The sequence below is a fragment of the Erinaceus europaeus genome, chromosome 14 (assembly GCF_950295315.1).
Source record: "Erinaceus europaeus chromosome 14, mEriEur2.1, whole genome shotgun sequence".
In the NCBI taxonomy this organism is placed as follows: domain Eukaryota; kingdom Metazoa; phylum Chordata; class Mammalia; order Eulipotyphla; family Erinaceidae; genus Erinaceus; species Erinaceus europaeus.
The window spans coordinates 13,476,828-13,502,823 of NC_080175.1; the positions used below are offsets into that span (position 1 = coordinate 13,476,828).

At 49.5% G+C, this 25,996-nt stretch overlaps 2 protein-coding genes across 15 annotated transcripts in view; one reads left to right on the top strand and one right to left on the bottom strand.

The window, feature by feature from the left end:
• The window catches only part of AFAP1L2 (actin filament associated protein 1 like 2), a 123,330-nt gene extending 115,326 nt beyond the window's left edge, over positions 1-8,004 (top strand). For 11 of the 12 annotated variants that reach the window (XM_060171238.1, XM_007519971.3, XM_060171232.1 and 8 more), the window contains 8 exons: positions 971-1,116; positions 1,966-2,074; positions 2,645-2,857; positions 2,941-3,118; positions 3,805-3,960; positions 5,026-5,219; positions 5,336-5,452; positions 6,976-8,004. In XM_060171238.1, the coding sequence (XP_060027221.1) occupies positions 971-1,116; positions 1,966-2,074; positions 2,645-2,857; positions 2,941-3,118; positions 3,805-3,960; positions 5,026-5,219; positions 5,336-5,452; positions 6,976-7,002 (1,140 nt within the window). In that variant the 3' untranslated portion in view covers positions 7,003-8,004. The remainder of the gene's footprint in view (positions 1-970; positions 1,117-1,965; positions 2,075-2,644; positions 2,858-2,940; positions 3,119-3,804; positions 3,961-5,025; positions 5,220-5,335; positions 5,453-6,975) is intronic. The other variant, XM_060171228.1, reaches the window with a different exon arrangement.
• Positions 8,005-12,351: 4,347 nt separating this feature from the next.
• The window catches only part of VWA2 (von Willebrand factor A domain containing 2), a 51,040-nt gene continuing 37,395 nt past the window's right edge, over positions 12,352-25,996 (bottom strand). For 2 of the 3 annotated variants that reach the window (XM_060171241.1, XM_060171240.1), the window contains 6 exons: positions 25,231-25,286; positions 21,951-22,058; positions 19,894-20,466; positions 15,994-16,545; positions 14,409-14,534; positions 12,352-13,382 (listed from right to left, as the gene is read on the bottom strand). In XM_060171241.1, coding sequence (XP_060027224.1) covers positions 13,282-13,382; positions 14,409-14,534; positions 15,994-16,545; positions 19,894-20,466; positions 21,951-22,058; positions 25,231-25,286 — 1,516 coding nt within the window. In that variant the 3' untranslated portion in view covers positions 12,352-13,281. The remainder of the gene's footprint in view (positions 13,383-14,408; positions 14,535-15,993; positions 16,546-19,893; positions 20,467-21,950; positions 22,059-25,230; positions 25,287-25,996) is intronic. The other variant, XM_060171242.1, reaches the window with a different exon arrangement.

Here is a 25,996-nt window from a genome sequence, read left to right on the forward strand (position 1 = left end):
TAGAATAAATTTTTAATTTTTTAAAAAAAGACAGAAACCAGAGTACCACTCAGCTTTGGCTTATGGTGGTGCCAGAGGTTGAGAACCTGGGATTTTAAGCCTCCTGCAATGAAGTTCAGTGCATTACTACTGTGCTTTTTTTTTTTTTTTTTTTTTTTTTACAAATTTTTGTTTATAAAATGGAAATATTGACAAGACCATAGGATAGTAGTATTTCCGCTGCCACTAGGGTTATTGCCGGAGCTCAGTGCTGGCACTATGAACCCACTGCTCTAAGTGGCCTTTTTTTTTTTTTTTTATTCTTGGTAGGATAGACAGAAGGAGGGGAAGACAGAGAAACACCTGCAGACCTACTTCACTACTCATGAAGCTTTCTCCTTGCAGGTGGGGAGCAGGTCCTTGTGCATGGTAATGTGTGCACTTAAACCAGGTGCACCACCACCTGGCACCTCCCCCCCATCCCCAGCCTTCAGGATGCATTTTCCCATGGAATTATACCCAGCACCAGCTTCACTGGCAATAAGTCCATGATTTATCAGAGCCAATTGCTCTGGTATGAAGTATTTAAGACATCCTGATGTTACTGAGACTACAAAACAACAGCAAATCTGAATTTTGCTATTTCTTAGCATGGATCCAGGCATTTGGGAATAGGCTGATAAACAGGCACATTCACAAGATGAAGTCAAATTACAATAAATACTTTTTCACAGCTTTCTCCTGAACTGCTAGCCTTCTAGAAATACCATGTACACAACTCATATGTGGCACTCGGGACAAATGCCTGTGGCATCAAGCTGTCTCTAGTGTCCGGACATGATCCATGGTCTCTGGGGGATGGTGCATGCTGGTGAAATGAGTGTGCGTGGCCCCTGGAGCTCTCACCGGGTCCGGCAGGCGGCATTGGGGAGGAGACACACTGAAGCCTCACTTTGTCCCTGTGTGTCCCCCCCCCGCCCCCCACCGCCAGGCCAAGTCTTCTGAGGAAATGGGCCATTGGCTGGGCCTCCTGCTCTCCGAGTCAGGCTCCAAGACAGACCCTGAAGAATTCACCTATGACTACGTGGATGCGGACAGAGTCTCCTGTATTGTGAGCGCTGCCAAAAACTCTCTGCTGTGAGTATGGAAGGTCTTCTGCCCAGTGTGTCCAGAGCCAAGGCACAGCCATGGGGAAGGCCTGGCTGGTGTGCAGTGCCCTGGGCTCTAGTTAGAGGTGCTCAAAGTCAGAACCTTTCCCAGCCTTCCACCCTGCCAGCCCCTCACTGGGTCCCAGCACACCCCAGAATAACAGAATAAGAAGGGAGTGAGCTTGCTACAGAGGTGAAATAAGAAAGGGGCTTGTTGCTGGAAGGAGAAGCTAAGAGAACCCAGTAGAAGACAGCAAAAAGGTCTGAAAAGTGCATGTGGCGGGGAAGTTTCTTTAGGACAGAAATCTGGTGCCAAGAGTTCTTTTAAGAAGACATGGGGGGGGGGGGGCTGGGCTGTAGTGCAGCAGGTTAAGCACACATGGCGCAAGGACCAGCATAAGGATCCCAGTTTGAGCCCCCGGCTCCCCACCTGCAAGGGGGTCACTTCACAGGCAGTGAAGTGACCCCTATCTGTCTTCCCCCTCCTCTCCATTTCTCTCTGTCCTATCCAACAATAGCAGCTATGACAACGATAACAACCACCACCACAACAAGGGCAACAAAATGGGAAAAAATGGCCTCCAGGAGCGGTGGATTTGTAGTGCTGGCACCGAGCCCCAGCAATAACCCTGGAGGAGAAAAAAAAAAAAAATGGGGCAGGGGCAGGTGGAGAGGGGAGATGCCTGAAATAAACAAGTCATCAGCATTTTAAGTCAAAGAAGGGCTAGTGCACAGCCCCCGTCATTATTGTCCCTCTCATTAGGAATCTTTGGGGGCTGGTGGCTGCCACCTACTTTCCCAAATCTCCTCAAACTGTCCTACCTGGCATGGCTTCCAGGCTGATGCAGAGAAAGTTCTCCGAGCCCAACACCTACATTGACGGCCTACCTGGCCAGCCTCACCCGGAGCTGCTGTATGACGATGTGGAGATGTCAGAGCTGACGGCGGTAAGGACTGGGGCTGCCCGCGCGGGTTCCACGTCATTCTCAGGGCCCTCCTGCAGACATCTGGCTGCAGCAGGTCATCCTTTCGCCACTGGACTTGTGGGGCCAGCTGGATTTATCTGGATAAAGCAGCTGCTTACCCATCCTGCTCAGTGCTGGGTGGGGGTGTGTGTGGAGCTGTGAGGCCCTCACCTTTGAGACTGAGGTCGATGGCTGAGATGGAATAACCAGGCCCCTTCACTCAGCAGTGAACTTGGCTGGGGTTTGGGGGAGGGGGTGTATTTTGCTCAAAGCACTGCTCAGCTCTGGTGGTTTGTAGTGTGATCAAACCCGGGACTTCTCACAGGTAAGTCCGATGTGTGTTCCCACTACACTAGCTCCCCAGGCCAAAAGTGAGCTACTGTGTCTTGGGTCTCCCTTGTCTTGAGTGGCCAAGTCAGGACTTGAACCCAGGCCTTCTGCTCTAGCTCAGGAGGAGGCAGCGGGGTGGGGAAGGTCTAGCAAAGAACAGGGTTAGGTGTTCAGCTTGAGAGGAGGCAATCAGTGGTGAAGGCCGCCTGACCATTCTTGCAGGTCGACGCCACTGAGGAAGCGGCCCCTGCAGCAGACGCTCTTGCTGAGAGCGAACGGGACCGGGTGTACCTTGACCTCACGCCTGTCAAGTCTTTCCTGCACAGCTCGGGTGGGGCCCAGGTCCTGGCCACCTCAGCTGAAGCCCTCCCTGCAGACCTGGGTACCGCCCTGGATGAACCCCTTGCCAAGGGTCCAGAGACCCTGGAGCTGCAGGTACAGGCTTTCCCCTGCTGGTGTGCTAGCCCTGTCTCCCTGGGGGAGGGGCGGGGCTGAACGGTGCTTACTTCCTCCCAAAGCAGGTGCCACAGAAGAGCCCGGAGCCGGAAGAGCCTTCCCCAAGGCACGAAGCCGCCGTCAAGAGCCAGACTGAGCAGCAGCAGATCTCCTCCCCCCACAGCTGCCTTGATGCCATGGCCACCACCCCAGCCGGGGCCAGCCCCCCTGTGAAGGACCGGCTGAGGGCCACCTCTGCAGGTGTCTGCGCTGGCTAAGTGCTAAGATGTCAGGGGAAGCTCACTCTCCATTCCCTTCCTTTTAGATGAGGGCATGGGTTCAGAGAGGTGAAGGGACATGCCCACGGCCACACAGCATAGATGGTGTGGGTCCTTCTTCTTTTTTCCCCAATGTGGAGTCAAGGACGGGACCCAGGACAGTAGACGGAACGTCCTCCTGGGTGCAGCCTTCTCAGTTTTTCTTTGGACAGAGAGACACAGAAAAAAGGAGAGCCACCACAGCAGCATTCCATTCTCCATGTAGCTTCCTATATGGTGCTGGGGCTTAACCTCAGGACCTTGTGTGTAAGAAGGCATGCACTCTACCAGTAGTACTATCTCCCAGGCCTCTATTTTTGTTTTCCCACTGTGGTACTGGAGGTGAATCCAGTGCCCTGTGCATGCATACTGGAGCTGAGTGGACTCCTGGCTTAATTTCTAGTCCTGACTTTTCAGACACACCAAAGCACTGCTCTACTCTCCATGGAATCCCACCTGCTGTGGCCCTGGGGGCTCTCCTCTGATGCCAAGATTGAGGCCAGGGACTTGCTCTACTGCTGAGCCACCTCCCAGGCCCCCTGCTTCCTTTTCTGTCCCTGTGAGGCTGGTTTGGGGATGGCCTTTCTGTTCCAGCCAGGCTGACCTCAGCTCCTGTCCCTGGGCCCACAGAGATCAAACTTGGCAAGAACAGGACAGAAGTTGAGGTAAAGCGGTACACGGAGGAGAAAGAGCGTCTGGAGAGGGAGAAGGAGGAAATTCGGGGGCACCTGGCTCAGCTGCGGAAAGAGAAGCGGGAACTGAAAGAGACCCTGCTAAAATGCACAGGTGAGAGGGCTCCCAGGGGAGGATCCGGCTCTGGGCACTGGGCCTGTAACCTGGGTCTCCGACACAGCGGACACTCACATCACCACACACCCTCCCTCTCCTCCATGCTGCATGAGGCTGCTGTCTTGTAAAGAGAGACCAGGAGGTAGCTGAAAAGGAGAGGAAAGAGAATTCTCACCACTCAGTTGACACAGGTCCATCCCACGTAGAACTTAACAGGCAAGCCCTCCCTAACCGCAGGTTACATATTCACAGACTCAGTAACAGGTGCATGTGTGGGGAAGACCAGCTGCAAGGAGCGTGAGCATTCTCGGGCACCAAGAAAAGGCTCTAGTTAAGGTTGGAAGAGAGTCACAAGTTACATGCTGGTGTTTTTACCTTTGGGGTGAGACAGTTGGTCAGCAAGCCCTAACCTGATATTGTTCCAAGGTCAGATATAATCCTAGTAAATAAACCTTGAATGTTCTAAACTGATAAGTCACAGATTACAGGAAAGTAATTTGCAGTGTTGATATTGACCACTCAATAGCAACTCATGACTAACAGACTTTCTCAGCTATCTATATATATATTTCTTAAACTTTTCCTCAGCATTCTTAAGCACTGACCCATGAAAACAGTGTCTTAGAGATGGTTGGAGGTTAGGACACTTTCCCGAACACACATGGTACAGCCTTTCCTGGAGCAGCGAGTGCCTAGGATGGACTCCCCACAATGTCATGTCCTTGTGGTACAGCATCAGCGTAAGGATACTGAGGGGACCATGAGACCAAGTTGAAATAGCCCAGCTAATTCAAGTGTCAGCTCTTCTCATACTTTGGAGTTTCTGTAACAACAGCAGATGAACATCTGAGAGCTGACTAGGAGAAACTCAACACCACACTGTCTTCCTCTTGGGTTTTCTCCAGCCTTTGCAGTAAACCAACATAGGACTTGGCCTTCCAGACTGCCTGGGCACTGAGGAAGATCCTCACCCTCTGTGTATAGAAGCCATAGCTGAGGTCCGCATACACCCCACAGGGCTGCCTGGTCTGTTTCCTGCAGCTGTCTCGGTTCTCCCTGCAGACAAGGGCATCCTGGCCAGCCTGGAACAGAAACTGAAAGAAATCGACGAGGAGTGCCGGGTGGAGGAGAGCAGACGCGTGGACCTGGAGCTTAACATCATGGAGGTGAAAGATAACCTGAAGAAGGCCGAGGCTGGGCCCGTGACGCTGGGCACTACTGTGGACACCACCCACCTGGAGAACTCCAGCCCCCGGGTATGTACCAGGGCCATGGTTCTTAGGAACCCTTTGCAGGGCCCTCCTGCTAGGGGTGGGGGAAGCGGGACATGTGTCCTTCTCTCGGCTCAGGCACCACTTTCCTGCTATCATAGCCTAGGGCAGCCACCCCTGCCCCAGACTGTACACCGGTCAACTCCGCCACAGCCCTGAAGAATAGACCTCTTTCCGTCATGGCCACGGGCAAAGGCACCGTCTTGCAGAAAGCCAAGGTGAGTAACGAGGGGTCCTTCTGACCTGGTTGGGTGCCCTGCTGCTGTGGCATCAGCTCTGAGTAGCAAGTGGGAGGGTTTTCTTCTTTCTTTGGCTCAGTACCTGGCCTTATTGAATAGGAGAGGAACTTTCTGCTTGGTCCTCATGCTTTTAAACCACCAACCTGAGAGGACATGTGAATTGGTACCCACCATTCAATTATCTGTAGACTTCAGAGGCAGAAACAATTAAAACAAAAAAGATTCTAGGGGGCTGGCTGGTGACACATCCAGTTAAGAGCACATATTATATCGGGTCAGGCGGTAGCGCAGTGGGTTAAGCACACGTGGCACAAAGCGCAGGGACCAGCAGAAGGATCCCAGTTTGACCCCCCCCCCCCCGGTTCCCCACCTACAGGGGAGTCACTTCATAGGCGGTGAAGCAGGACTACAGGTGTCTATCTTTCTCTCCCCGTCTTCCCTCCTCTTTCCATTTCTCTCTGTCCTATCCAACAACGAACGACATCAACAACAAGGGCAACAAAGGGGGGGAAATGGCCTCCAGGAACAGTGGATTCATGGTGCAGGCACATGCCCCAGCAATAACCCTGGAGGCAAAAAAAAAAAAAAAGAGCACATATTATCACGTGCAAATAGGTTGGAGCCGCTGCTCCCCACCTGCATGGGGGACACTTCACAAGCAGTGAATCGGGTATCTTTATCCTCCCCCTCCTTTGTCCTATCCAATAATTTTTTTAAAAGGCAGTGGGGTGCCAGGTGGTAGTGCAAGGATCCCAGTTTGAGCCCCTGGCTCCCCACCTGCAGTGGAGCAGGTGTCTGTCTTACTCATCTCTCTCAATTTCTCTGTCCTATCCAACAATAATAGTGGGCGGATGGGGGTGGGGGGGAGATGGCTGTCAGGAGCAGTGGATTTGAAGTGCAGGCACCAAGCCCCAGCAATAACCGTGGTGGTGCACACGTTACAGTGCACGAGGGCCAGGGCCCCCACCTACAGGAGGAAAGCTTTGCAAGTGGTGAAGCAGTGTTGCTCCCTCTCTCCAATACATAAATAATAAAAGAAACAAGATTGTAAAGGGCAGGTAAGCTAAAGCCACTCAGCCAGTGGGTGGAAACACAGAGTCTAAACCATGGCTGCGTTTTGTCCCTGAGGGCTCAATGGAAAGTTTCGTTCATCCTTTAATCACTTCTACCATAAAGAACATGCCCAGAGCTGCCTTTGTTTTTTTGGCAAGCCCTGCTCCGCTTACCTGCCAGAGAGATTCGGGACCCTGTGCCAATGACTGCTAAACCCATGCAGCTACAGCTCCCTCTGTGCCCTGGCAGAGAGCACTCACCCTGCCTCAAAACCTCTCCATACATGCTCCAGGCAGTGCTGAGCACTTAGCATTGAGATCTGAATGCAATGTATATTCGTAATTGCTTTTGTGCTTAAAGTATCTTTTCTATGTGTTTGGAGATAGCTGTGGAAGAGGACTAATGTTCTTTTTTGGGGGGCGTCTGCTGATCTTTGAATGGTACACTAGGAATGGGAGAAAAAAGGAGCAAGTTAGGAAAGAAGCTTCTCCTAAAGACTCTCCTGTCAACATGGATCTTGGTGACAATCCTGCTTCGTCATTAAAGCAGCAACTCTCTGCAAGGGTGAGTCTGTTTAGAAAAAGCAAGGACTGAGGTACTAGGAACGGACAGCTCTGCCCCTCTTTTCAGAGCCAGAGGAAATGATAACACCAACAACAAAGTGTCTGTTGGAGATCTAGGTCTATTGGATATAAACAAGAGATGGCTATATTTAGAGGAGTATTGAATTTTTCTCCTTCAGAGTTTTTGTCAGTTGTTTGATCAAGCTTTTCAAGTAGTGAAAGCTTCTGATGTTAAAACTTTGGTTGGGAAAAAAGAAAAAAAATCAAAATAGCAAGACCAGCTCCATCTGCCATGACCTTAAAACAGCATTGGATAACTGCTTGTGGACAGTCACCCATGGCATAGTGTTGGAGACCAAGCTGATGGCCGTTCCCATTCAATTAAGGCCATTTTTCAGGCCTGAATCAAGTTTTGAAAGAAAGGTTCTTAAGTGACGCTGTGTCATACAGACAGATACGTTTAGAATTCTGTAATTTAGAACTATAAAAAACTATCTTAACTTTCTGCATTACCAGGGGGGTGGGGGAGAATCACCTTGTTTACAGATTCAATTCTGTGGCCAGATCATTTTTAAGAATTATTATTTAATATAATGCTACCATAGCTCCTGTTTTTTTTACGATGTCCTTATTGTCCGGGTCCCTTCCAAGAAAAAAGTGATGAATTTCTGTGTAAGGTGGCCCTTTGTGCTACCCATCTTGTCTCCTGAAGACGTTTCTTTTCTTTTGTTTTGTTTTAGTGTAGGTTGAAACATTTCATCTGTCATCTCTGCCTCATTTAGGGGGTTCCCAGAGGTAACACTACTTCCTGAGAACTTAAAGGTCTTGATTTTTATTGTCTTTCTAATCCCAGGGCATTTATTTCCTTTGTCATAAAAACTTGATGTTAATTTTTTAAATAAAATAGTAACTGTATTTTGTCCTTGTATTTTATGAATTGATTTGGGGCTGGTGGACTTGGTTAAATTTACCTGTGCGGGGGTGGGGGGTTGACATTAAACAAATACTTCGAAGTAACTGAGGGGGAAAAAATCTGGTCCTATGGAAACAATACAATGAAATGACATAAGCAGTACGCCTATAGCAGTCTGAAGAAAAGCATCTTTGGGACATTTAAAAAAGTGTCACATGAAATTCAGTGAGTTTAAAGAAGCATGTCTCATGACTCTATAGTGTTTACCTATGGAGCTTGAGAACTGAAAGTATACAGTATATCATCTGAGCACATTAAATGGGGAAAAAACACACCATAGATCTCAACCCTCCTAGTAAACATTCTTTGCAGTATAGGAATAGAACAGCAAGCATTCCTGGCCTGACAAATTCACAGAAAATAACAAGAACTCATTTCCATTCAAGAACCAAATGAGAAACACATGCAGTTACCATTACTTTTTTTTTTTTTTCAAAAAAAGTTCAGAGATCTTTAGCAGTTCAAATAATAGTTGTTGTTGTTGTTGTTGTTGTTTTTAAGATCTGATTCATTGCTGGTGGGAATGCAGACCCTTTGGATGACTGTACAGAGAGTCCTTAAACAAAAAGGACCCAGCAATGTCACACTGAAACATTTATACAGGGGACAAACACTAATTTGAAGGGACACAGTCCACCTCTCCACCAGTTTCACAGCTGCATTATTCACAATAGCCAAAGAATGCAAGCAGCCTAAATGCCCATCAATAGATGACTGGCTCAAGAAGTTATGAAACGTATACACCATAGAATACTACTCTGCAATCAAAAAAAAAATATGACCTTTGGGACTAACTGGATAGAACTGGAGGTGGTTGTGCTTATCAAAATAAGAGATGAAAGACAACTACCAGATGGTTTCACTCATGTGGAAACTAGAGGACTAATACACATGAAATAAATAAAAAAAAAAAACAAGCAAACAGTTTCTAAGACTTGTGAAAACCATGGTGATTATCTTTGGGAGGGAGGAACACAGACCTTTGGTGGTGGGTGTGGTATGGATCCCTATAATCTTACAATCTTGTAATCTACTTTTAATCACACAGAATAAAGAAAAACCAAGGAAGAGACAAATGTGTTGCTGTTTGCAAGTAATCCTTCATTTCACAATTAGGACTAGAGCATGCAGCCAAATGTTGTCTAGAGTTGGGATCAAAGAAAGAATAACAGGCTGCCCTCAATGCCTTAAACAAGGAGAGTGTGTCTGAAGATTCTTGGGTAGTGAAAAGGAAATTTCTCTTAAAAGAGAGATGAAGGCTAACTGGCTGAACTATTAAATGGAGATTCCGGGGGTGGGGGGCAGCTGGTGGTGCAGCTGGTTAAGCGCAAGGACCAGCATAAGGACCCCGGTTTGAGCCCCTGGCTCCCCACCTGCAGGGGGGTCACTTCATGGCCAGTGAAGCAGGTCTGCAAGTGTCTTTCTTTCCCCCTCTGTCTTCCCCTCCTCTCTCAATTTCTCTCTGTCCTACCCAACAACAGCAATGACAACAAAATGGCCTCCAGGAGCAGTGGATTCATAGTGCAGACATTGAGCCCCAGCAATAACCCTGGAGGCAAAAAAAAAAAATAGGGAGTCCCTCCAACTTCAATGGGACATTGAAAAAGTTGATATCTTAGTGTCACCTTCACTAGAACAGGTTTATAAAAATGCCAGAAGGGCAGGAGACAGCTCTCCTCACAGAACACCGCACAGGATTACTATGCATGAAGGTCTGGGCTTGAGTCCCTGGTCACTGCATGGGGGTACCACAAAAAACGGGAGGCTTGATGAGCAGTGAAGCAGTGCTGTGGTGTTTCTCCTCTCTCTTTCACCTACTATCTGAAAAAGCCCACTGGAAGTAGAGGAATCGTGCAGGCACAGAGCCTCAGTGAAACTCTGGTGGTAAAAAAAAAAAAAAAAAAAAAAATGTCAAGGACTAGAGAGAGAGCTCACCAAGCAGGCATATAGCCCTTGTTCAAGCTCCAACAACCACAGTGTCCTCCATCAGTCTCTGACCCTCTATCTCAAGAGTAGGGAATGTCTAGCCCACAGGCCACATACGACCCATGAAATCTTTTGGACTGTGCGGCCAGGTGTCGGTGTACGCTGTTGAGTATACATATCACCATGTCCAGAGACCCATGATTCAGGCCCCACTCCACCTGCAGAGGGGGTGCTTTACAAGCTGTGAAGCAGGTGTCTCTCTTGACTTTCCCCTCCCCTCTCAATTACTCTGTCCTATCAAAATAAAAAGAAAAAGAAGAAAAAATGGCCAGGAGCGGTAATTTCAGTGTTGGCACAGAGCCTCAGAGATAACCTTGGTGGCAATTAAAAAAAAAGGGGGGTGGGGTTGGTGGTGGAGCACCTGGTTCAACACGCATATTACAATGTGCAAGGACCCAGGTTCAAGCTTCTGGCAGGGAGGAGGTTCACAAGTGGTGAGCAATACCACAAGTGTCTCTCTCTCTCTCCCCATATCCCCCTTCCTTCTTAGTTTCTGTCTCTGTTCAATAAATAAATCAATCATAAGAGGAAAAAAAATCATTTGATCTGACCCTGTCAAGGAGAGTGTGGGTAGAACTCCAAGTTCAATAAATTTATGAACTTTCTTCATACCAAAATTAAGTGCTGTTTTAAAATAAATATATATAATATATATATTATTTTAATGAGAGAGACAGAGAGATTCCCCTCACTGCTCAGCTTTGGCTTAGGCTGGTGTGGGGGACTGAACCTGGGACTCTGAAGTCTCAGGCATGAAAAGTCTTATAGGGGCCGGGTGGTGGCGCACCTGGTTGAGAGACATGTTGCAGTGCGAAAGGACCCTAGTTCAAGCCCCTGACCCCCACCTGCAGGGGGAAAGCTTTGCTAGTGGTGAAGCAGGGCTGCAGGTGACTCTATCTCCTCCTCCTTCCTTCTCAATTTCTGGCTGTTTCTATCCAATAAATAAAGATAATAAAAATCTTTTTAAAAAGTCTTATAACCTTTGTGCTCTCTCCTCTGCCCTGAGCACTAATTTTTAACTTGTTAATCTATTATGGCCTGAGAATGATGTTGCAAAGGTTAGAAAAGCCCCCCACCCCCATGCCTTGCTTTATCTGAATGAAGAAGTGGTCCAGCACAGTGAAATTGCACAGGTTAAGCCTTGGCTTCATGAGAGGAGAGAGAAAAAAAAGAGGTTCAAGGGCTAGGAGCTAAAAATAAATATGGAAGCCTAGGGCTCACAGCATTGCCAGTTTCTTTTTAAGTCCAAGCAATTCAAATGGGATACCCAAGGGCCTACACTATAAACATGATCAAACTGCTATTACTTTGAAAGATAAGAGGTTCATGTGAGAGCTTCAGCATCCGCTATCAGTTTCTGCTGGGTGAATATATCACCCTACTCTTGTCGCCTTCTGCCCAGGCCAGCATAATCAGATACAATGCTTAGGACATTGGCCATACAATGACAAACGATACCAGTACCCTCCCCCAAACCCCCACACTAGAGTGTTTCTATTTGGTCTGATTGGTGAGTGATTATTTTAGTACCTGGAGCTGTGTTACCACTAATTTATGTAAAATGACTTTTAGTGTTTTCCAAGCCCTCACAGTAGCCTACCAGATCGTACCAGACAGGAATACTCTGCTCTCAGGCACAGAGAGAGAGAGAGAGAGAGAGAGAGAGAGAGAAGAGAAGAGAAGAGAAGAGAAGAGAAGAGAAGAGAAGAGAAGAGAAGAGAAGAGAAGAGAAGAGAGAGACAGAAATAGAGAGACAGACGGAATGTGGTGCTAACTTCAGGTACTTTCCAAGTGTCAACAATCCTAAATTCTTAAAGCTGAGTAGTATTTAAATCCGAGTAGCCTTGAGGGAGTTTAGCATACATAATTACCATGCTCAAGGACTCAGATTCAAGCCCCTGTTCCCCACCTGCACGGAATCTGCGGCTTCACACATGGTGAAGCAGGACTACAGGTGGCTGTCTTTCTCTCTCCCTCTCTATCTCCCTGACCTAATTTGACTCTGTCCGATCAAATAAAATAGGAGGAGGGGAGGGAATGAAAAATGGTTGCCAGAAGCAGTGGGTTTGTTGTACAGCAATCACCCTGGTGCAGTGAAAAGAAAGAGACCGACCCGTGGTTGAATAGCATTTTTTAAGTGGCCTTGAACATTTGCTTTTATCACATTTGTATTGAGAATTCTGATAAACTGCCAATTTGGGGTCAGAGTTCTACAAAATGTCTTACTGAAAAATGAACTCATGCAGCACAACCGAGGGGAGAATGGATTCCTAAAATACTGCAAGTATAAGTGCCAGTTTCCAAGAAAGCACTCCAAACAGGCCTCTTCCCCAGATAGGTAAAACAACTGTTAAATAACCAACATCATTTCTTGAAGTACCTCTTCCTTTCAGAACGATATGGAAAAACTCAAGACAAAACAAGATTAACTGAAAAAGCATAACGAAACAGCATATGATCCCTCCTTTTTTTAAAAAAAAACTTTACATTTCTATATTTGCCGAAATGGATAATTCCACTTTCTTTGCCCCACTAGAAGGGAAATTTGAAAACAGCAGTCAAGCAGCACCCACAATTAACCTTGCTGCACCAACTCAACTAGCAAGACCCTCCAAGGGAGTGCAGCCCAGAATGTGGCCAGCTTGATGCATCTAGAGACCAAGGCTGTCTGCACACCCAGCCCTTGCCACTACTGTCAATGAAGACTAGCTGGTAACATTCCAGTCTGACACATTCCCAAGTCTCTGCCAGAGAGACACAGAGATCCAGTCACCAGCAGTCACAAGTGTCATTTGAGCCCGTTGGTGAACTAAATTCCAGTATGGCCAGGACATCTCTGGGGAGAGCTGAGAAGAACCCCCCACTTCTCCCATCTGGAAATGCCATTGCTTCTCGGGCCCAATGGCTTTCTGTCACATGGCTCTGTCCCAAGAACATTCTGGTTAGTGTTCATGGTGGGCAGAGTCAGCTTCAAATAGGTCATCCACAGTCCCAGCTGGCTCCTTCGTGTTTCCTCTGGAGCAAAGTGGCAGGTGACCTCAGCTCCAATGGGGCACGGCTACACACAGCAAGTAAAAGGCTTACTCACGAGAGTCTTGGTTACCCTGTCGAGGTCAGCAGCTGCCACGTCCTTAGCACCATGTCTTCTCTTGGGGTGAGCAAAATGGGAGGGAGTAGGTGGCCTCTGGAAGGGGCTGGGATGCCCAGGAGACAGGAGAGAACACTGTGCCCTCTCAGTGTCCAGCATGTCCAGCTTCCTCCTGGAGGTGGCTCTGAATTTCTGTAGGCTCCCGGCGGGAGCCACGCGCCTTGGGGGCATCTCCTCTCAAGGTCCCTGCAAAAGAAGTGAACTCTGAGAACCACCGGAGTCTTGCTCTTCCTCCACAACCCACATGAAGATGCTGAGGGTGTCGGGTAGGGGTGGTGGTAGCATATCTAGTTCCATTACCAGGCACAAGGACCTGGGTTTGAGCCCTTGCTCCCTATCTAAAGGGGGGAAGCTTCACAAGCAGTGAAGCAAGTCTGCAGGCCTCTCTCTCTCTCTTTCCTTCTCTATCTACCCCTCCCTTCTCAATTTCTCTCTGACCTATCAAAAATTGGGGGGGGGGGGAGAATGACTGCTGAGAGCAGTGGATTCATTGTGCAGGTGCCAGGCCCCAGCCAATAAAAATAAATAAATAAATAAATAAATAAGGAAATCGTGGAGCAGTGGTCCTGTCTGAGGACCCTTTGGATGCTCTCCTAGTCTGAGGAATCCTGCCAACCCAAGGCTGCACAGGAAATCTAGTCAATAGCCTCCAGCAGTTCTAACTTGGAATTCACGAGCAGGAGTCACAGGTGGGCCAGCCACGTGACCAGCAGTCATCACCGTTGCCTGTGTTTTGCTTGACAGGTGCACCTTCTCTCATCCCACCTGTGGCGTCTTCTCCCCACCCTCTCAGCTGATGGTCCTTCTTCCCAAATAGGCTTCCCTTCCCAGCAGCTTCCTTCCCCCCGCCACCTGCCTCTTTACCCCATCTTCATTTTCAAACCCCAGCTCCACAGAGCTCCCTACCAGCTACTATAGCTTTCTCAGGCATGCCCAGCGCCTCCCAACACACTACATGTGAAAGTGACTCCCCATGTCTCCCAAGCTAGTGTGAAGGACCCACCACAACCCAACTCATTTCAGTCTGCCCACTGCGGTACTCCCTGCGCCCCACTGCTTCCTTCAGGTGTCAGAGAAGAAATGATCACATGGTTCCTTCACTGAACACATAAAAACGCCCTAGAAGCTGCCTTCAGCTGAGTTTCTGGGGCTGGGTGGGCTTATGCCGCCTCGCTCCCCAGCTCAGACACACCAAGTAAGCACCCCACTTACGGCTCTCACAGTGGGGGCCCTCCCAGTCCTGCCGGCACTTGCAGTGGTAGCTCCCGAACTGCAGGACGCAGGTGCCCTCGTTCATGCACGGGCTGGGTTTGCACAGGTTCACGGGCCGCATGGCTTCTAGGGAGAGAGGGTGCTGCGTCAGGTCAGGGAGCGCTGCCCCAGTAGAGCTGGAAGGGTCTCACCCATCTTGTGTGTAAATCAGAGACAGACAAGAAGAGAAAGAGCTCACAGCACCGATCTGGAACTTGTATGCAGCACCGGTCCCAGGACCACATGCACACGAGTTCTGTGCTCTACCCATTGAATCACCTCCCCAGCCACACTCCTCGCCTGTGCTGGCGTTGGACCCTTATGGAGAGGGCTAGCACAGCTCATGCTCCAGACTTCACCAGCAGGGCTATAGTCTTTCTCGTCAATGCACTGTACGTAGCAGGGCTTGGTTTGCTTTTGCCACCATTATCTCTGAGGCTTGGTATCTGTGATCCCACAGCTCCTAGCAGACTTTTTTTTTTTTTTTTTTTTTTGTGGCCTCCAGGGTTATTGCTGGGGCTCTGTGCCTGCACTACGAATCCACTGCTCCTGGAGGCCATCTTTTCCCATTTTGTTGCCTTTGTTGTTGTCATTATTGTTGTCATTGATGTTGTCGTTGTTGTGTAGGACAGAGAGAAATTGAGAGAGGAAGGGAAGATGGGGGGGAGAGAAAGACAGACACCTGCAGACCTGCTTCACCACTTGGGAAGCGATACCCCTGCAGGTGGGGTGCCGGGGGCTTGAACCGGGATCCTTATGCCAGTCCTTGTGCTTTCACGCCACCTGCACTTAACCCACTGTGCTACCGCCCAACCCCTGAAAGAACAGTAAAGAAATAGGACAGACACCACAGCACTGCTTCACTGCTTGTGAAGCTTCCCCTTTGGATGGTGTTCTCATGTGGTGGCCAGCGAGGTTGAAACCTGGGTGGTTACGTGTGGCAAAGTGTGCCATCTAGGAGTGAGCTAGCTCCTGGTCCCCAACTTGCTCTTTAATGTGGTGACAGGAATGAACCCAAATCTTTCACATGCATCATATCACAGAGCCAGTTCCTGGCCCAAATGTTTATTCCGTGGAGAGAGAGAGAGGAGGAGTGTTCAGCTCTACCATCTGTGAAGTTGCATTAGTACTGTTCTTGGTACTCCTCGGTGGTGCCAGGGCCTGAATCTAGGTCCTCACACATCGTAAAGCCAAGCTGTACCCACTGAGCCACGTCCCTGTTCTAGTGTCTACTCTCAGCTCCGGCCATCACTACCTGGGGCCCTCCGAATCTTGGGAGATCTGCAGGTATCCCAAGCGCACCTTCTGTAATGTAGATGGAGTGTATATATTGCCAACTTGGCAAGAACTGTATGTGTTTCTTCAATTCCCTGCCTGCTGAATGTCCAGTGGGGGTGCTTGTTCTTAACTCACGGTTTCACGTGGGCATGGAATTTGTACCCCTTGCCTGGGCAGAGTTGCTGGCCTGGCAATGCCAGGTAAGGTCACCACCTCCCTGCCCCCCAACAGTCCTGCAATATAGGGAACCCCCACCACCACTACTCACCTCCACACAGCCACTGAATGAGCGCCTCCTGGTGGAAGCCCAAGTCGGAATAGGCGCCCACATGCATCAGGGAGTCCCGGGGCCCAGCCAACCTCCGCAGCGCTGTCCTCAGCACAGGCCCCACGCCCACCACCAAGATGGAGACGCCGTTGTCCCTCAGCTTCTGGGCAGGGACCACCGCATCCTCGACACCCCTGCCACCGGTGAGCAGCACCACGGCCTTGGGGACCCCGGGCCGGGCGCCCCTCTGCACCGTCATCACCTGGTCGTGGATGTGGAGCAGGGCAGCCCCAGCGGAGCCCACCCCGCCCAGGTAGGGTGCCTGGCTCAAGGCCCGCAGTACGGCCATGCGTGCAGGGTGTGTGTCCAGCCCGAAGGCCGTCTGCACCTGCGCGCCGTACACCACCAGGCCCACCTGCGTCACGTCCGCATTCACATCCAGGTGCAGCACGCAGCTCTGCACAAAGCTCTGCATCTGGGCGAAGTTCTCCGGCCCCACGGAGGCCGAGGCATCTAGCAGGAAGACCAGATCCATTGACTGTGTCCGGCAGCCTGGGGAAACAAGTGAGATGGGCCTGGGCCTGGTGCTGGGGGCAGCTCTGCTAAGACTGTGTCAACTGTCCACTTGAGTGCCTGTCCACTCAGCTGTGACCAAGTTCTTTCTGGTGGGGTTCCACTGGCAGAAACTGTGTCTGCTTCCAAGTTCCAGCCTCAAAAGGAAGCTGCTGCTTTCTTCTGATTTCCCCTGTCCTGCAGGCTAAGAAACCGTGATCTTGGCCCTAAGAGGTGGGAGCCAGGAGATGCCCAAGCCACTCCCTCTTGAGAGGAACCCGTGCCTGTCCTATGTCTTTGAACTTTCCCCTCCCCATGGCTGATCAGCCTTCACGCTAGACCGTGAACACAAAGCAGGCTTGCTGGCTGGCATCTGCCTTCTCCGGGCTGACAGTCATGGGGAGGCAGGTGTGACAGCAGTAAGGAATAAAACGTGGCCATAGCAGCCACGGAGGAAAGCGACAAGGCACTGTGAGCCGGCACGATGACCAAGAGAGGGCCATTTCAGCTGCTAGTTACAGCTGGGGGAAGTGAGAGCCGCTGGCTGCTCTGGCCCACCCCTGTGCAGAGGTGCAGAGGGGATGAGGAGTTGGACGGAGACACCTTGGAAACCAGTGTGAAGTGTTTCAGCTTTATTATGAAGGCCAGACATGTGTAGTGCACATGTTATCATGTGTGAGGGCCTGGGCCTGGGCTCAAGCCTTTATTCCCCACTTGCAGGGTGGGAAGCTTCACAGATGGTGGAACAGTATTGCAGGTGTCTCTACTCTGTCTCTCCCTCTCTTGTCTTGCCCTCTATTTTTTTATTTTTACTTTTTGCCTCCAGGGTTATTGTTGGTGCTCTGTGCCTGCACTAGGAATCCATTGTTCCTGGAGGCAATCTTTTCCCTTTTGTTGCCCTTGTTGTTATTGTTATTATTGTTGCTGTTATTGTGATCGTTGTTGTTGTTGGATAGGACAGAGAGAAATAGAGAGAGGAGGAGAAGACAGAGGGAGGAAAGAAAAATAGACACCTGCAGACCTGCTTCACTGCTTGTGAAGCGACTCCCCTGCAGGTGGGGAGCTGGAGACTCAAACTGGGATCCTTACACTGGTCCTTGCACCATGTGTGCTTAACCTGCTGTGCTACTGCACACCCCCCCTTGTCTATTTTAAAAACAGCTGCTGACGATGGTGAGTTATATGGGGCATATAGCCCAGCAATAACCCTGGTAGAAAAAATAAAATAAAATAAAAATAAACAGTTCAAGAGATAGCCTGCCTATCAGAGCACACTTTACCATGTGCAAGGACCAACGTTCAAGCCCCCATGACAACATAAGAAAACTATGCAGAGAAGAAACTTCATGACTGGTGGAATAATGCTATGGTGTGTGTCTCCTTTTCTCTCTGTCTCTTTCTAAATTGCCTTTTATTTGTTTCCACCAGGGTTATTGTTAGAGCTCCGTGCCAACACTACAAATCCACCACTCCCAGTGGCCAGTTTTTCCTTTTTTTTTTCTTTCTATTTTATTTGATAGGATAGACAGAAATTGAGAGTGGAGAGGAAGGTAGGGAAGGGAGAGAGAAAGGTAGCCACCTGCAGACCTGTTTCCCACCTGTGAAGTGTCCCCCTGCAAGTAGGGAGGGGAGGGGTTCAAACCAGGTCCTTGAGCATCATAATGTGGGGTGCACCACTGCCTGGCCCCTCTATAAATGTTTTAATCTGGAAATAATGATCTTCAAGACACTGTCACATGGGGACAGTTTCTTATCTGCATTATATGAGAAGTGCAAATAAAGACAAGGAGATACCACTTCATACTGTGAGAATGTCGCATCTCTGAAATGACAGAAATAGAAGTAATGGCTCTGCTGCTGGTGGGAATGTAAACTGGTTCAAATTCTGTGGAAGACAGTCTGGAGATACATAAGAACATTAGAAGTGAACCTACCCTATACCCACCCCGCCATCCTTTATGTAGAAAAAAAGAAAAATAATAATCCTTCAGGCAGCAGCATAAAATAATGCCTTGGTCTCAAGGAGAAAGAACAAGCAAACAAAAAATACCTTATTTCAACGCAAGAAAGGACACAGCCAAGAGGAGCCTGTAAAGAAATAACTAGATGGAATGTGGGATCTAGGGCAGAAGGACATTAGCAAAGCTGACAAAGGCTTTCTTTCCTCCAGAATGACAAATCAGCTGCCCAGGAGGTGATGAGGCCCTGCTAGCAGGAGGGCCCAGGTTCAATTCCCAGCTTTGCATATGCTCTGGTCTTCTCTCTCCTCCCCTTCTCACTAATGAATAATTCAGAGATGGTGAAGCAGCTCACATGAGGAAGTGCCTGCTTTCCCATGCAGGAGACCCAGGTTCAAGCCCCAGCTCCCATCCACCACACTGGAGAAGGAAGCTTCAGTGTCTCGTCTCTCCCTCTGTCTCTCTCTCTCTTCCTCTCTATCTGAATAAAAGTCAGTGCAAGTAATAAAGCCTCAGCAATGACAATTAACTAATTCATTAATTAATTCATGGGTTGGAAACTGAACAGAAAAAAAAAAGGCAAGACAGAACGCACGACAGGTAGGACAGACAAGCGTTGTTACAGGAAGCATTTGTTCCAGTGGTATGTGTTCGTGTATGCACAGGCATACGTGGACTCGGTTTACCCTTCCTTCTCAAGAACCCAGAATGCTGCTTGGAATCCTTGTCAACAATAAAACATAATGACGTGGGCTGGCAAAATAGCTCACTTGGATAGTGTGTTTCTTTGCCAGATGCATGACCCAGGTTCCAGTCCAGCCCCCACCTCATTAAAGGAAGCTTCAGTACTGTGTTTCTCTCCCTCTGCTTCTCTTTATCTAAAACTAAGCAAGTCCATAAGTAAATGATGCACAGTAATCATAGAACAACTGTGACTTTCTTTTTTTTAATTTAATTATATTTCTTTTGGATAGAGACAGAGAGAAATTGAGAGGGAAGAGGGGGAGAGAGAGAAAAAGAGGAGTGAGGGTTGGACCTACAGCATTGTTTCACAGCTTGTGAAACTTCCCCCTGCGGGTGGGAGGCGGGGGCTTGCATCTGGGTTCTTGTGCACTGCAGTGTGTGTGCTCAACCAGGTGCATCACCACCTGGCCTCCGTTGTGGCTTTCTTAGTGTATGCCCTGTGTTAGGCCCTTGACTTGCCTCATCCTCACAAAAGCCCTTGCTAACGAGTCTACCTTACTGGTCAGTAAACTGAGAAATTTCTTGGTACATAGCAAGAGCACATAGGGGAAGGCTGTGGTGCCAGTCCCGTGCACAGTCCCGGGCTAAGTGGTGACTTAAAGAAGGGCAGGGCAGCCCCTGACCAGCGGGCCCCCGGGGCTCTTACCTGGCCGCAGGCGGTTGCACAGCTTGGCCTGCAGCTCGGGGATTTTGCTGAGCAGGTCCTGGGGGCTGGTGTAGACCAGCACGTTTTGGGGGCTGCCTGTGATCTCCTCCAGCTCCGCCTGCATGGCCTTGCTGCCCACGCCCAGCAGGAGTAGCTCCCGGGCCCTGGCATCCCGCGCCGGGCCGGCGACCTCGTCCTGGGAGCGGGCCTCGGTGAGCAGGACCACCACGCGGCGTGGCCGGTCCTGGCCCGCTCTGCTGGCGCTGCCGAAGCCACGCTCGGCCGCCTGGTGCAGGGCACGGCCGGTCAGAGGGCCACCACTGCCACTGCCCAGGAAGGTCAGACTGTCCAGGCCACTGATCAGGTCTGGAATGTCCCGGTACTCGCCCACGGGCACGGCCACCACCAGCTCTCTGCTGTACCAGGCTATGCCAACGCGGGCTGGTGCGTCCTCACTCAGGGTGGCCTCTGCAAACCGCTTGATGAAGGTCTTAGCCCGCAGGAAGCCCTCAGGGGTGGCACCAGCCAGCAGGAAGAGGATGTCCACCCTGCACTCCAGGCTCAGCTTCGGGGCTGCCGGAACAGCAGGGACCCTTAACTGGGGGGTCACTGGTGCAGCTAGACCCTGCCCAGGTGCCCAGCCTCCACCACAGAGCACAACAAGCTTCCCTCCCAGAAGGGACAAGAGGTGGAGAAACTGAGGCTCCAGGGACTGAGAAATCATCTGTCAACTTGGGCTATCATGGCTCCCTCAGGGCTATCTCCCACTCAAGACCTCCATCTGCCCTTGGGGATACAACCAAGGACCTCAAAATACAAACATGGCATGTGTTCTACCTCTGAAGCTCCATTCCCAACAGCCCAACCACTTGTTAAAGAAATTTTATGCCTTGTTTCTGTTGTGGTTCGGGTTGTAAGTGATTGGAGACATTCCTGTCTACAGCACGACCAGGAAAATACAGTTTTCCCTCCCACCAGAATCTCCTCTGCTTTGCCCTTTCTGTTTGGAACTACGATCGGCTGGGAGGCTGGGACTGACTTTTCATATCACAGGCTAGGTAGGGGGCTGAGGTTTATTTCTTCATTTAGATTCGTAATGGGCTCTGAAAATCACTGAAGCACATATTTTTTAGGGGCTGGAGAGAGAGCTCACTGGAGAGGGCACATCTGGCATGTGCATGACTCAAGTTGAAGTTTTTGTACCGCAGATGAGGTCCTATGAAGGTAACAGGGGAGTCGGGCGGTAGCGCAGTGGGTTAAGCACACACGGCACAAAGCGCAAGGACCAGCGTAAGGATCCCGGTTCGAGCCCCTGGCTCCCCACCTGCAGGGGAGTCGCTACACAAGCAGTGAAGCAGATCTGCAGGTATCTATCTTTCTCTCCCCTTCTCTGTCTTCCCCTCCTCTCTCCATTTCTCTCGGTCCTATCCAACAACAACATCAATAACTACAGCAATAAAACAAGGGCAACAAAAAAAGAAAGAAAGAAAGAAGGAAAGAAAGAAAGAAAGAAACTAGAGAAAATTCTGGTGCTGTGGTGTTTCTTCCTGTCTCTGTCAGAATACAAAAGTAGCCCAGAGCAGTGAAATCGTTCTTGCATGAAGCTTCAGCCCTCAACCCCACATAAGTTATTGAACAAACCCCTGGCATCTGTCCCACTATGCAAAGAAAGCACTTTAATATCCATGATCTTATCTCAAACGTCCAACAACCCAATGGGGTAAAGTCTAGGATAATCTTCACTTGACACCTTAAAAATAAGAGTGAGACTCTCTGCTCCTCTCCCTCCATGAAAGACAAGAGACTCTGCCCAGACCCCAAACCCAAGGACAGACTGGCTCAGTGAGAGTCACATGATTAAAGCCAGGATCTGCCTTTCTGGCTAAAGTCCCACCACCCAAGTTACTGAGAGGTGTGAGACGGTGGTCTGCTTGGCGCTTGGAAAGCAGATAGCTAGAAGAATCAAAGGCCAGTTCCTACCTCGTGGCTAGAAGGGGTGAGGAAGGGGCCCTGTGATCCACCATTTCCCAAGAGTCAGCGGGCCCCCACAGACATACCACAATTGGCCTCTCCTCTGAAGGCAGGCAGGCAGAGGCAGTGGTACTTGTCCCGTCCTTCTGGAACACATGTGCCTCCATTCTGGCAGGGCTGAGAGTCACAAGGGCCTGTCGGAGAGATGCATGTTAACAGCCTAGCACGTCAGCCCAGAGGAGTAGACCGGGAAGGCTCCCTGTCCTGTGGGAGTTCAGCACCTTTCTTCCTGAGCACAGTAGGAAACCCAATACCACACATAGAGCTGAGGGGAGAAAGGGTATGAGTGAGGTCTGCAAAGGAGGGGTGGGCATGCGTGGTGATTGACATTTACTTGATGCTCTGGGTGAGGCCCTGAATGAACCGCAGGCTCACAAGGATGTGCCAATGGGACCTGGGCGTTGTGGACTGAATCCTGTGTCCTCTAATTTACACACATACATCCTAAAGCCTGGGAATTTACAAGGTGACTGCATTTGAAGCTAGAGACTTGAAAGAGGAATGAAAGCCTAACTGAGGTCCTAGGTTAATCTCACAAATCAGAAGAGGTCTTACAGGAAGAGGAAGTGACAGTGGAGAGGAACATTCACAGAAGACAGACCGTGTACGGAGACAGGGTGAAAATGGACATGTGTAAGTCAAGGAGAGAGACATTCAGAGGAACCAATTCCTCTGACACCTTGGCTTTGGCTTGGATACACAACCTGTACAATTGTGAACACACACCTTTTTTTTTTTTTGTCACCAGGGTTAATACTGGAGCTCAGTGACTGTACTACTCCACTATTCCTGGTGGCCAGTGTGTGTGTGTGTGTGTGTGTGTGTGTGTGTGTGAGAGAGAGAGAGAGAGAGAAAGAGAGAGAGAGAAGTGAGAGACAGAGAGGAAGAAAGAGACAAAGAAAAGATAAGCTATAATGACCCTGGGTTCATACTCCCAGAAGGCTAAAGAATAAGAAACCTATCGGGGGAGGTGATGGGATATGGAATTCTGGTGGTGGAAATTGTGTAGAATTGTACCCCACTTATCCTAGGGTGTTGTCACTGTTTCCTTTTTATAAAGAAAAAGAAAAAAGAAAATACTCCTGAAATACGACAATTTTGTAAAACAATGTTAAATCTCTAATAAAAACCTTTTTTTAAATACCCAGTCTCTTGAAAAAAAGAAAAGATAGCTGTAGCACTTCCCTACCATTTGTGAAGCTCCCCACATACACACATAACACCCCCCCACATATGGGGTCTAGGGTTTGAACCCAGATCCTAGCACATGGTAATGTGTCCACTCTACTGGGTGAGCCACCATCCTGGCACCACATCTCCACTGTTAAGCCAACAGTCAGGGGTGGGGATATTGTGGTAGCCCTGGAAACTGACAATGACACAGTCTTAATGGCCCAGGGCTGCAGAGAGGGCCTGAAGGACACAGAGGCAGGTTGATCCACCAGTGTTGGACCCAAGTTTGAGGAAGGATAAAGATGGCGGCAGTATCACGGCGGCAGATGCTGAGTCGGGAGGTCCTACAGCACGAACAGCACTGCTGCTTTTCTGTCTAGCTCTAAAGCAGGCCACCGTGGCAGAACAGTGCTGGATCAGTGAACTGGGACCTCCTTCAGTTAATGAGCCTCCTCACACTAAGGACACTCATCCTACAAGGGGTGTTGGGAAACGACCTTGTTCCAGTCTCCCTGCCAGGACTCCAGGAAGGAAGCTATGGAAAGTCTTAGTGTGAAGCCTGGCACAAGCAAACCCTCCATGTCACATGAAGAGAGCTTTTGCTTTGGATACAAGGTGCCAAGGAAGGGCAATGTCTCTTCAAAAGGTGATATTTGGCACAAGAAGCCACAGTCCCAGGCCAGAATTGGCTGCACAGGTCTGCAATACCCTGGCTGTGATCTCTTGTGGTCAACAACTGCGCTCTTGATCTACGTTCCTAGTGGTTTTTGCAAAATGCAGAGGCTCCCACATGACCTCCCTCTCAGGGTTAATGTCTCCATGCACTGTTGTCTTCAAAGGATCCGACCAGCAGTCAGGTGTGGTTACTCAGCATGGAAGTAATGCTTTCTCACCTTTTTGCTTACAAATGTCTGTGGTGGTTATAGCATTGTAACCAAAGGATGTTCTTTGCAAAGGTAGAAAGGATTGAGATTAGTTCCATTCATTGAGATTCACTGTCCCCAGCCTGCTGTCCTATCCACTGGATCACAGGGCTGGAGTTCACTGTATCTTTCTTATTTATTTGCTTGTTTATTGATTTATTTTCACCAGGGTTATCACTGGGGCTCGGTGCTTGCACAATGACCCCACCATTCCCAGAGATCTGTTTTTCTTTTTTCCTTCTCTTTTTCTTTCTTTTATCTGATAGTGACAAAATAGTGGAGGAGGGATACCTGCAGAATTGCTCCACTGCTCCTGAAGCTTCTTCCCTGCAGGTAGGGATCAGAAGACTTCAACTCAGGCCCTCCCACACGGTAAGATGTATGCTCTACAGGGTGCACCACTGTCCGGCCCCCATAACATGGCTTTTAAATGAGCATCTACTATGTACCAGCTAAACATGTGTGCAGAACACCTGATTTCACTGACACAGCCCAATGAAATCGGCCCTGGAGAAACTGAAACCTCGTGTGGGTTCAGAGAGTTGGAATGGGGCAGAGGTTGACTAGAACCCAGGCCACCCAGCTTCCAAAATACAAGACTCGAAGCTTTACTTTCTGAGCAGAAGCAGCTCACTTTCAACTTATCTGGTGTTTCAGAAAGCAGGGAGGTTGGGACTTTTTGTTTGCTGGTTTTAGTTTCTGCAGAGCAGGGCCCTCATGCAGGCATGAGTCCACTGCTCTGGCCTACTTCTTCATTTAAAGACAGAAAAGGAGAGTTACCACAGCACTGGAGCTTTCCCCAGTACCATGCCACCTCCCTTGTGGTGCTGGCGATGGAGTTGTTCCGTGGACCTTAGCTGCTGAATCTTCACTGTTTCCATGTATACGATACCCCCTGACACACAGCAGGAAAGGGGGGGTACCAGACACGGCAAATATTACCCCCATTTCATGCAGGAGGAAACTGAGGCTCAGGGATCTAGCCCTGAGCTTGGGGATGGGCATGCAGCTTTCTGTCTGCTCCATGCACACTTTCCCTGCTTTCTGCCAGTACCAGGGATGCTGGTTAAGGATGATGAGTCTAAACCTTTAGTGAAAATAGCAGCATTGGGCTTGTGTGGGATGAGTAAGGCCTGGGCACACTCCTCTGCTGGGAGATGCTCGACCCTCCACCCTGGAGTCACACACAGATGCCCTTTAGAGACGATACCTGGGCAGGTGGTCCTGTAGCAGGTGGATGGGTAGGATATGAACACTTTCTTCCAGCTGCCACCCAGGGAAACGAGAGAGAGAGAGAGAGAGATCACAGGGTTACCAGGAGGGCAGAAAACCAGAGGGGCATTCAAAGTTAATGGAAAATCCCAATGCAAGAACAAGTAAAAAAAAAAAAAAGCCATTCCCTTCCCTTCCCTCCCCCCACCTTCCTTCCTTCATAGTGCTGGCACCTAGCCTCAGTGATTACCTTGAAGGCAAAAAAGAAAACAAAAATGGTGGTGGTGGAGGGAGTTGGGCCCAGTGCATCAGGTTAAGCACACATAGTATGAAGCACAAGGATCCCAGTTTGAGCCCCTGGCTCCTCACCTGCCAGGGGGTCACTTCACAAGCGCTGAAGCAGGCCTGCAGGTGTCTATCTTTCTCTCTCCCTTTCTATCTTCCCCTCCTCTCTCAATTTCTCTCTCTCCTATCCAATAAATAAATAAATGAAAAAATGGCTGCGAGGAGCAGTGGATTTGTAGTGTAGGCACCGAGCCCTGGAGATAACCTTGAGGCAAACAAACAAACAAACAACAACAGTTTACTTCTTCCAGATGGAGAGGTGAGTTCAGAGGACTAAGTTAGGTTGCCCAGAGTTGCACAGTTACTAAGGCGCAGCACAGCTGGATCTAGACTCTGCCAGCGCCACAGCCCACACACTCTGCCTTCTGGGCCTTGCCTCTCAGCTCAGGGTCTCTGGCGCACAGGGCAGGGTGCAGAAG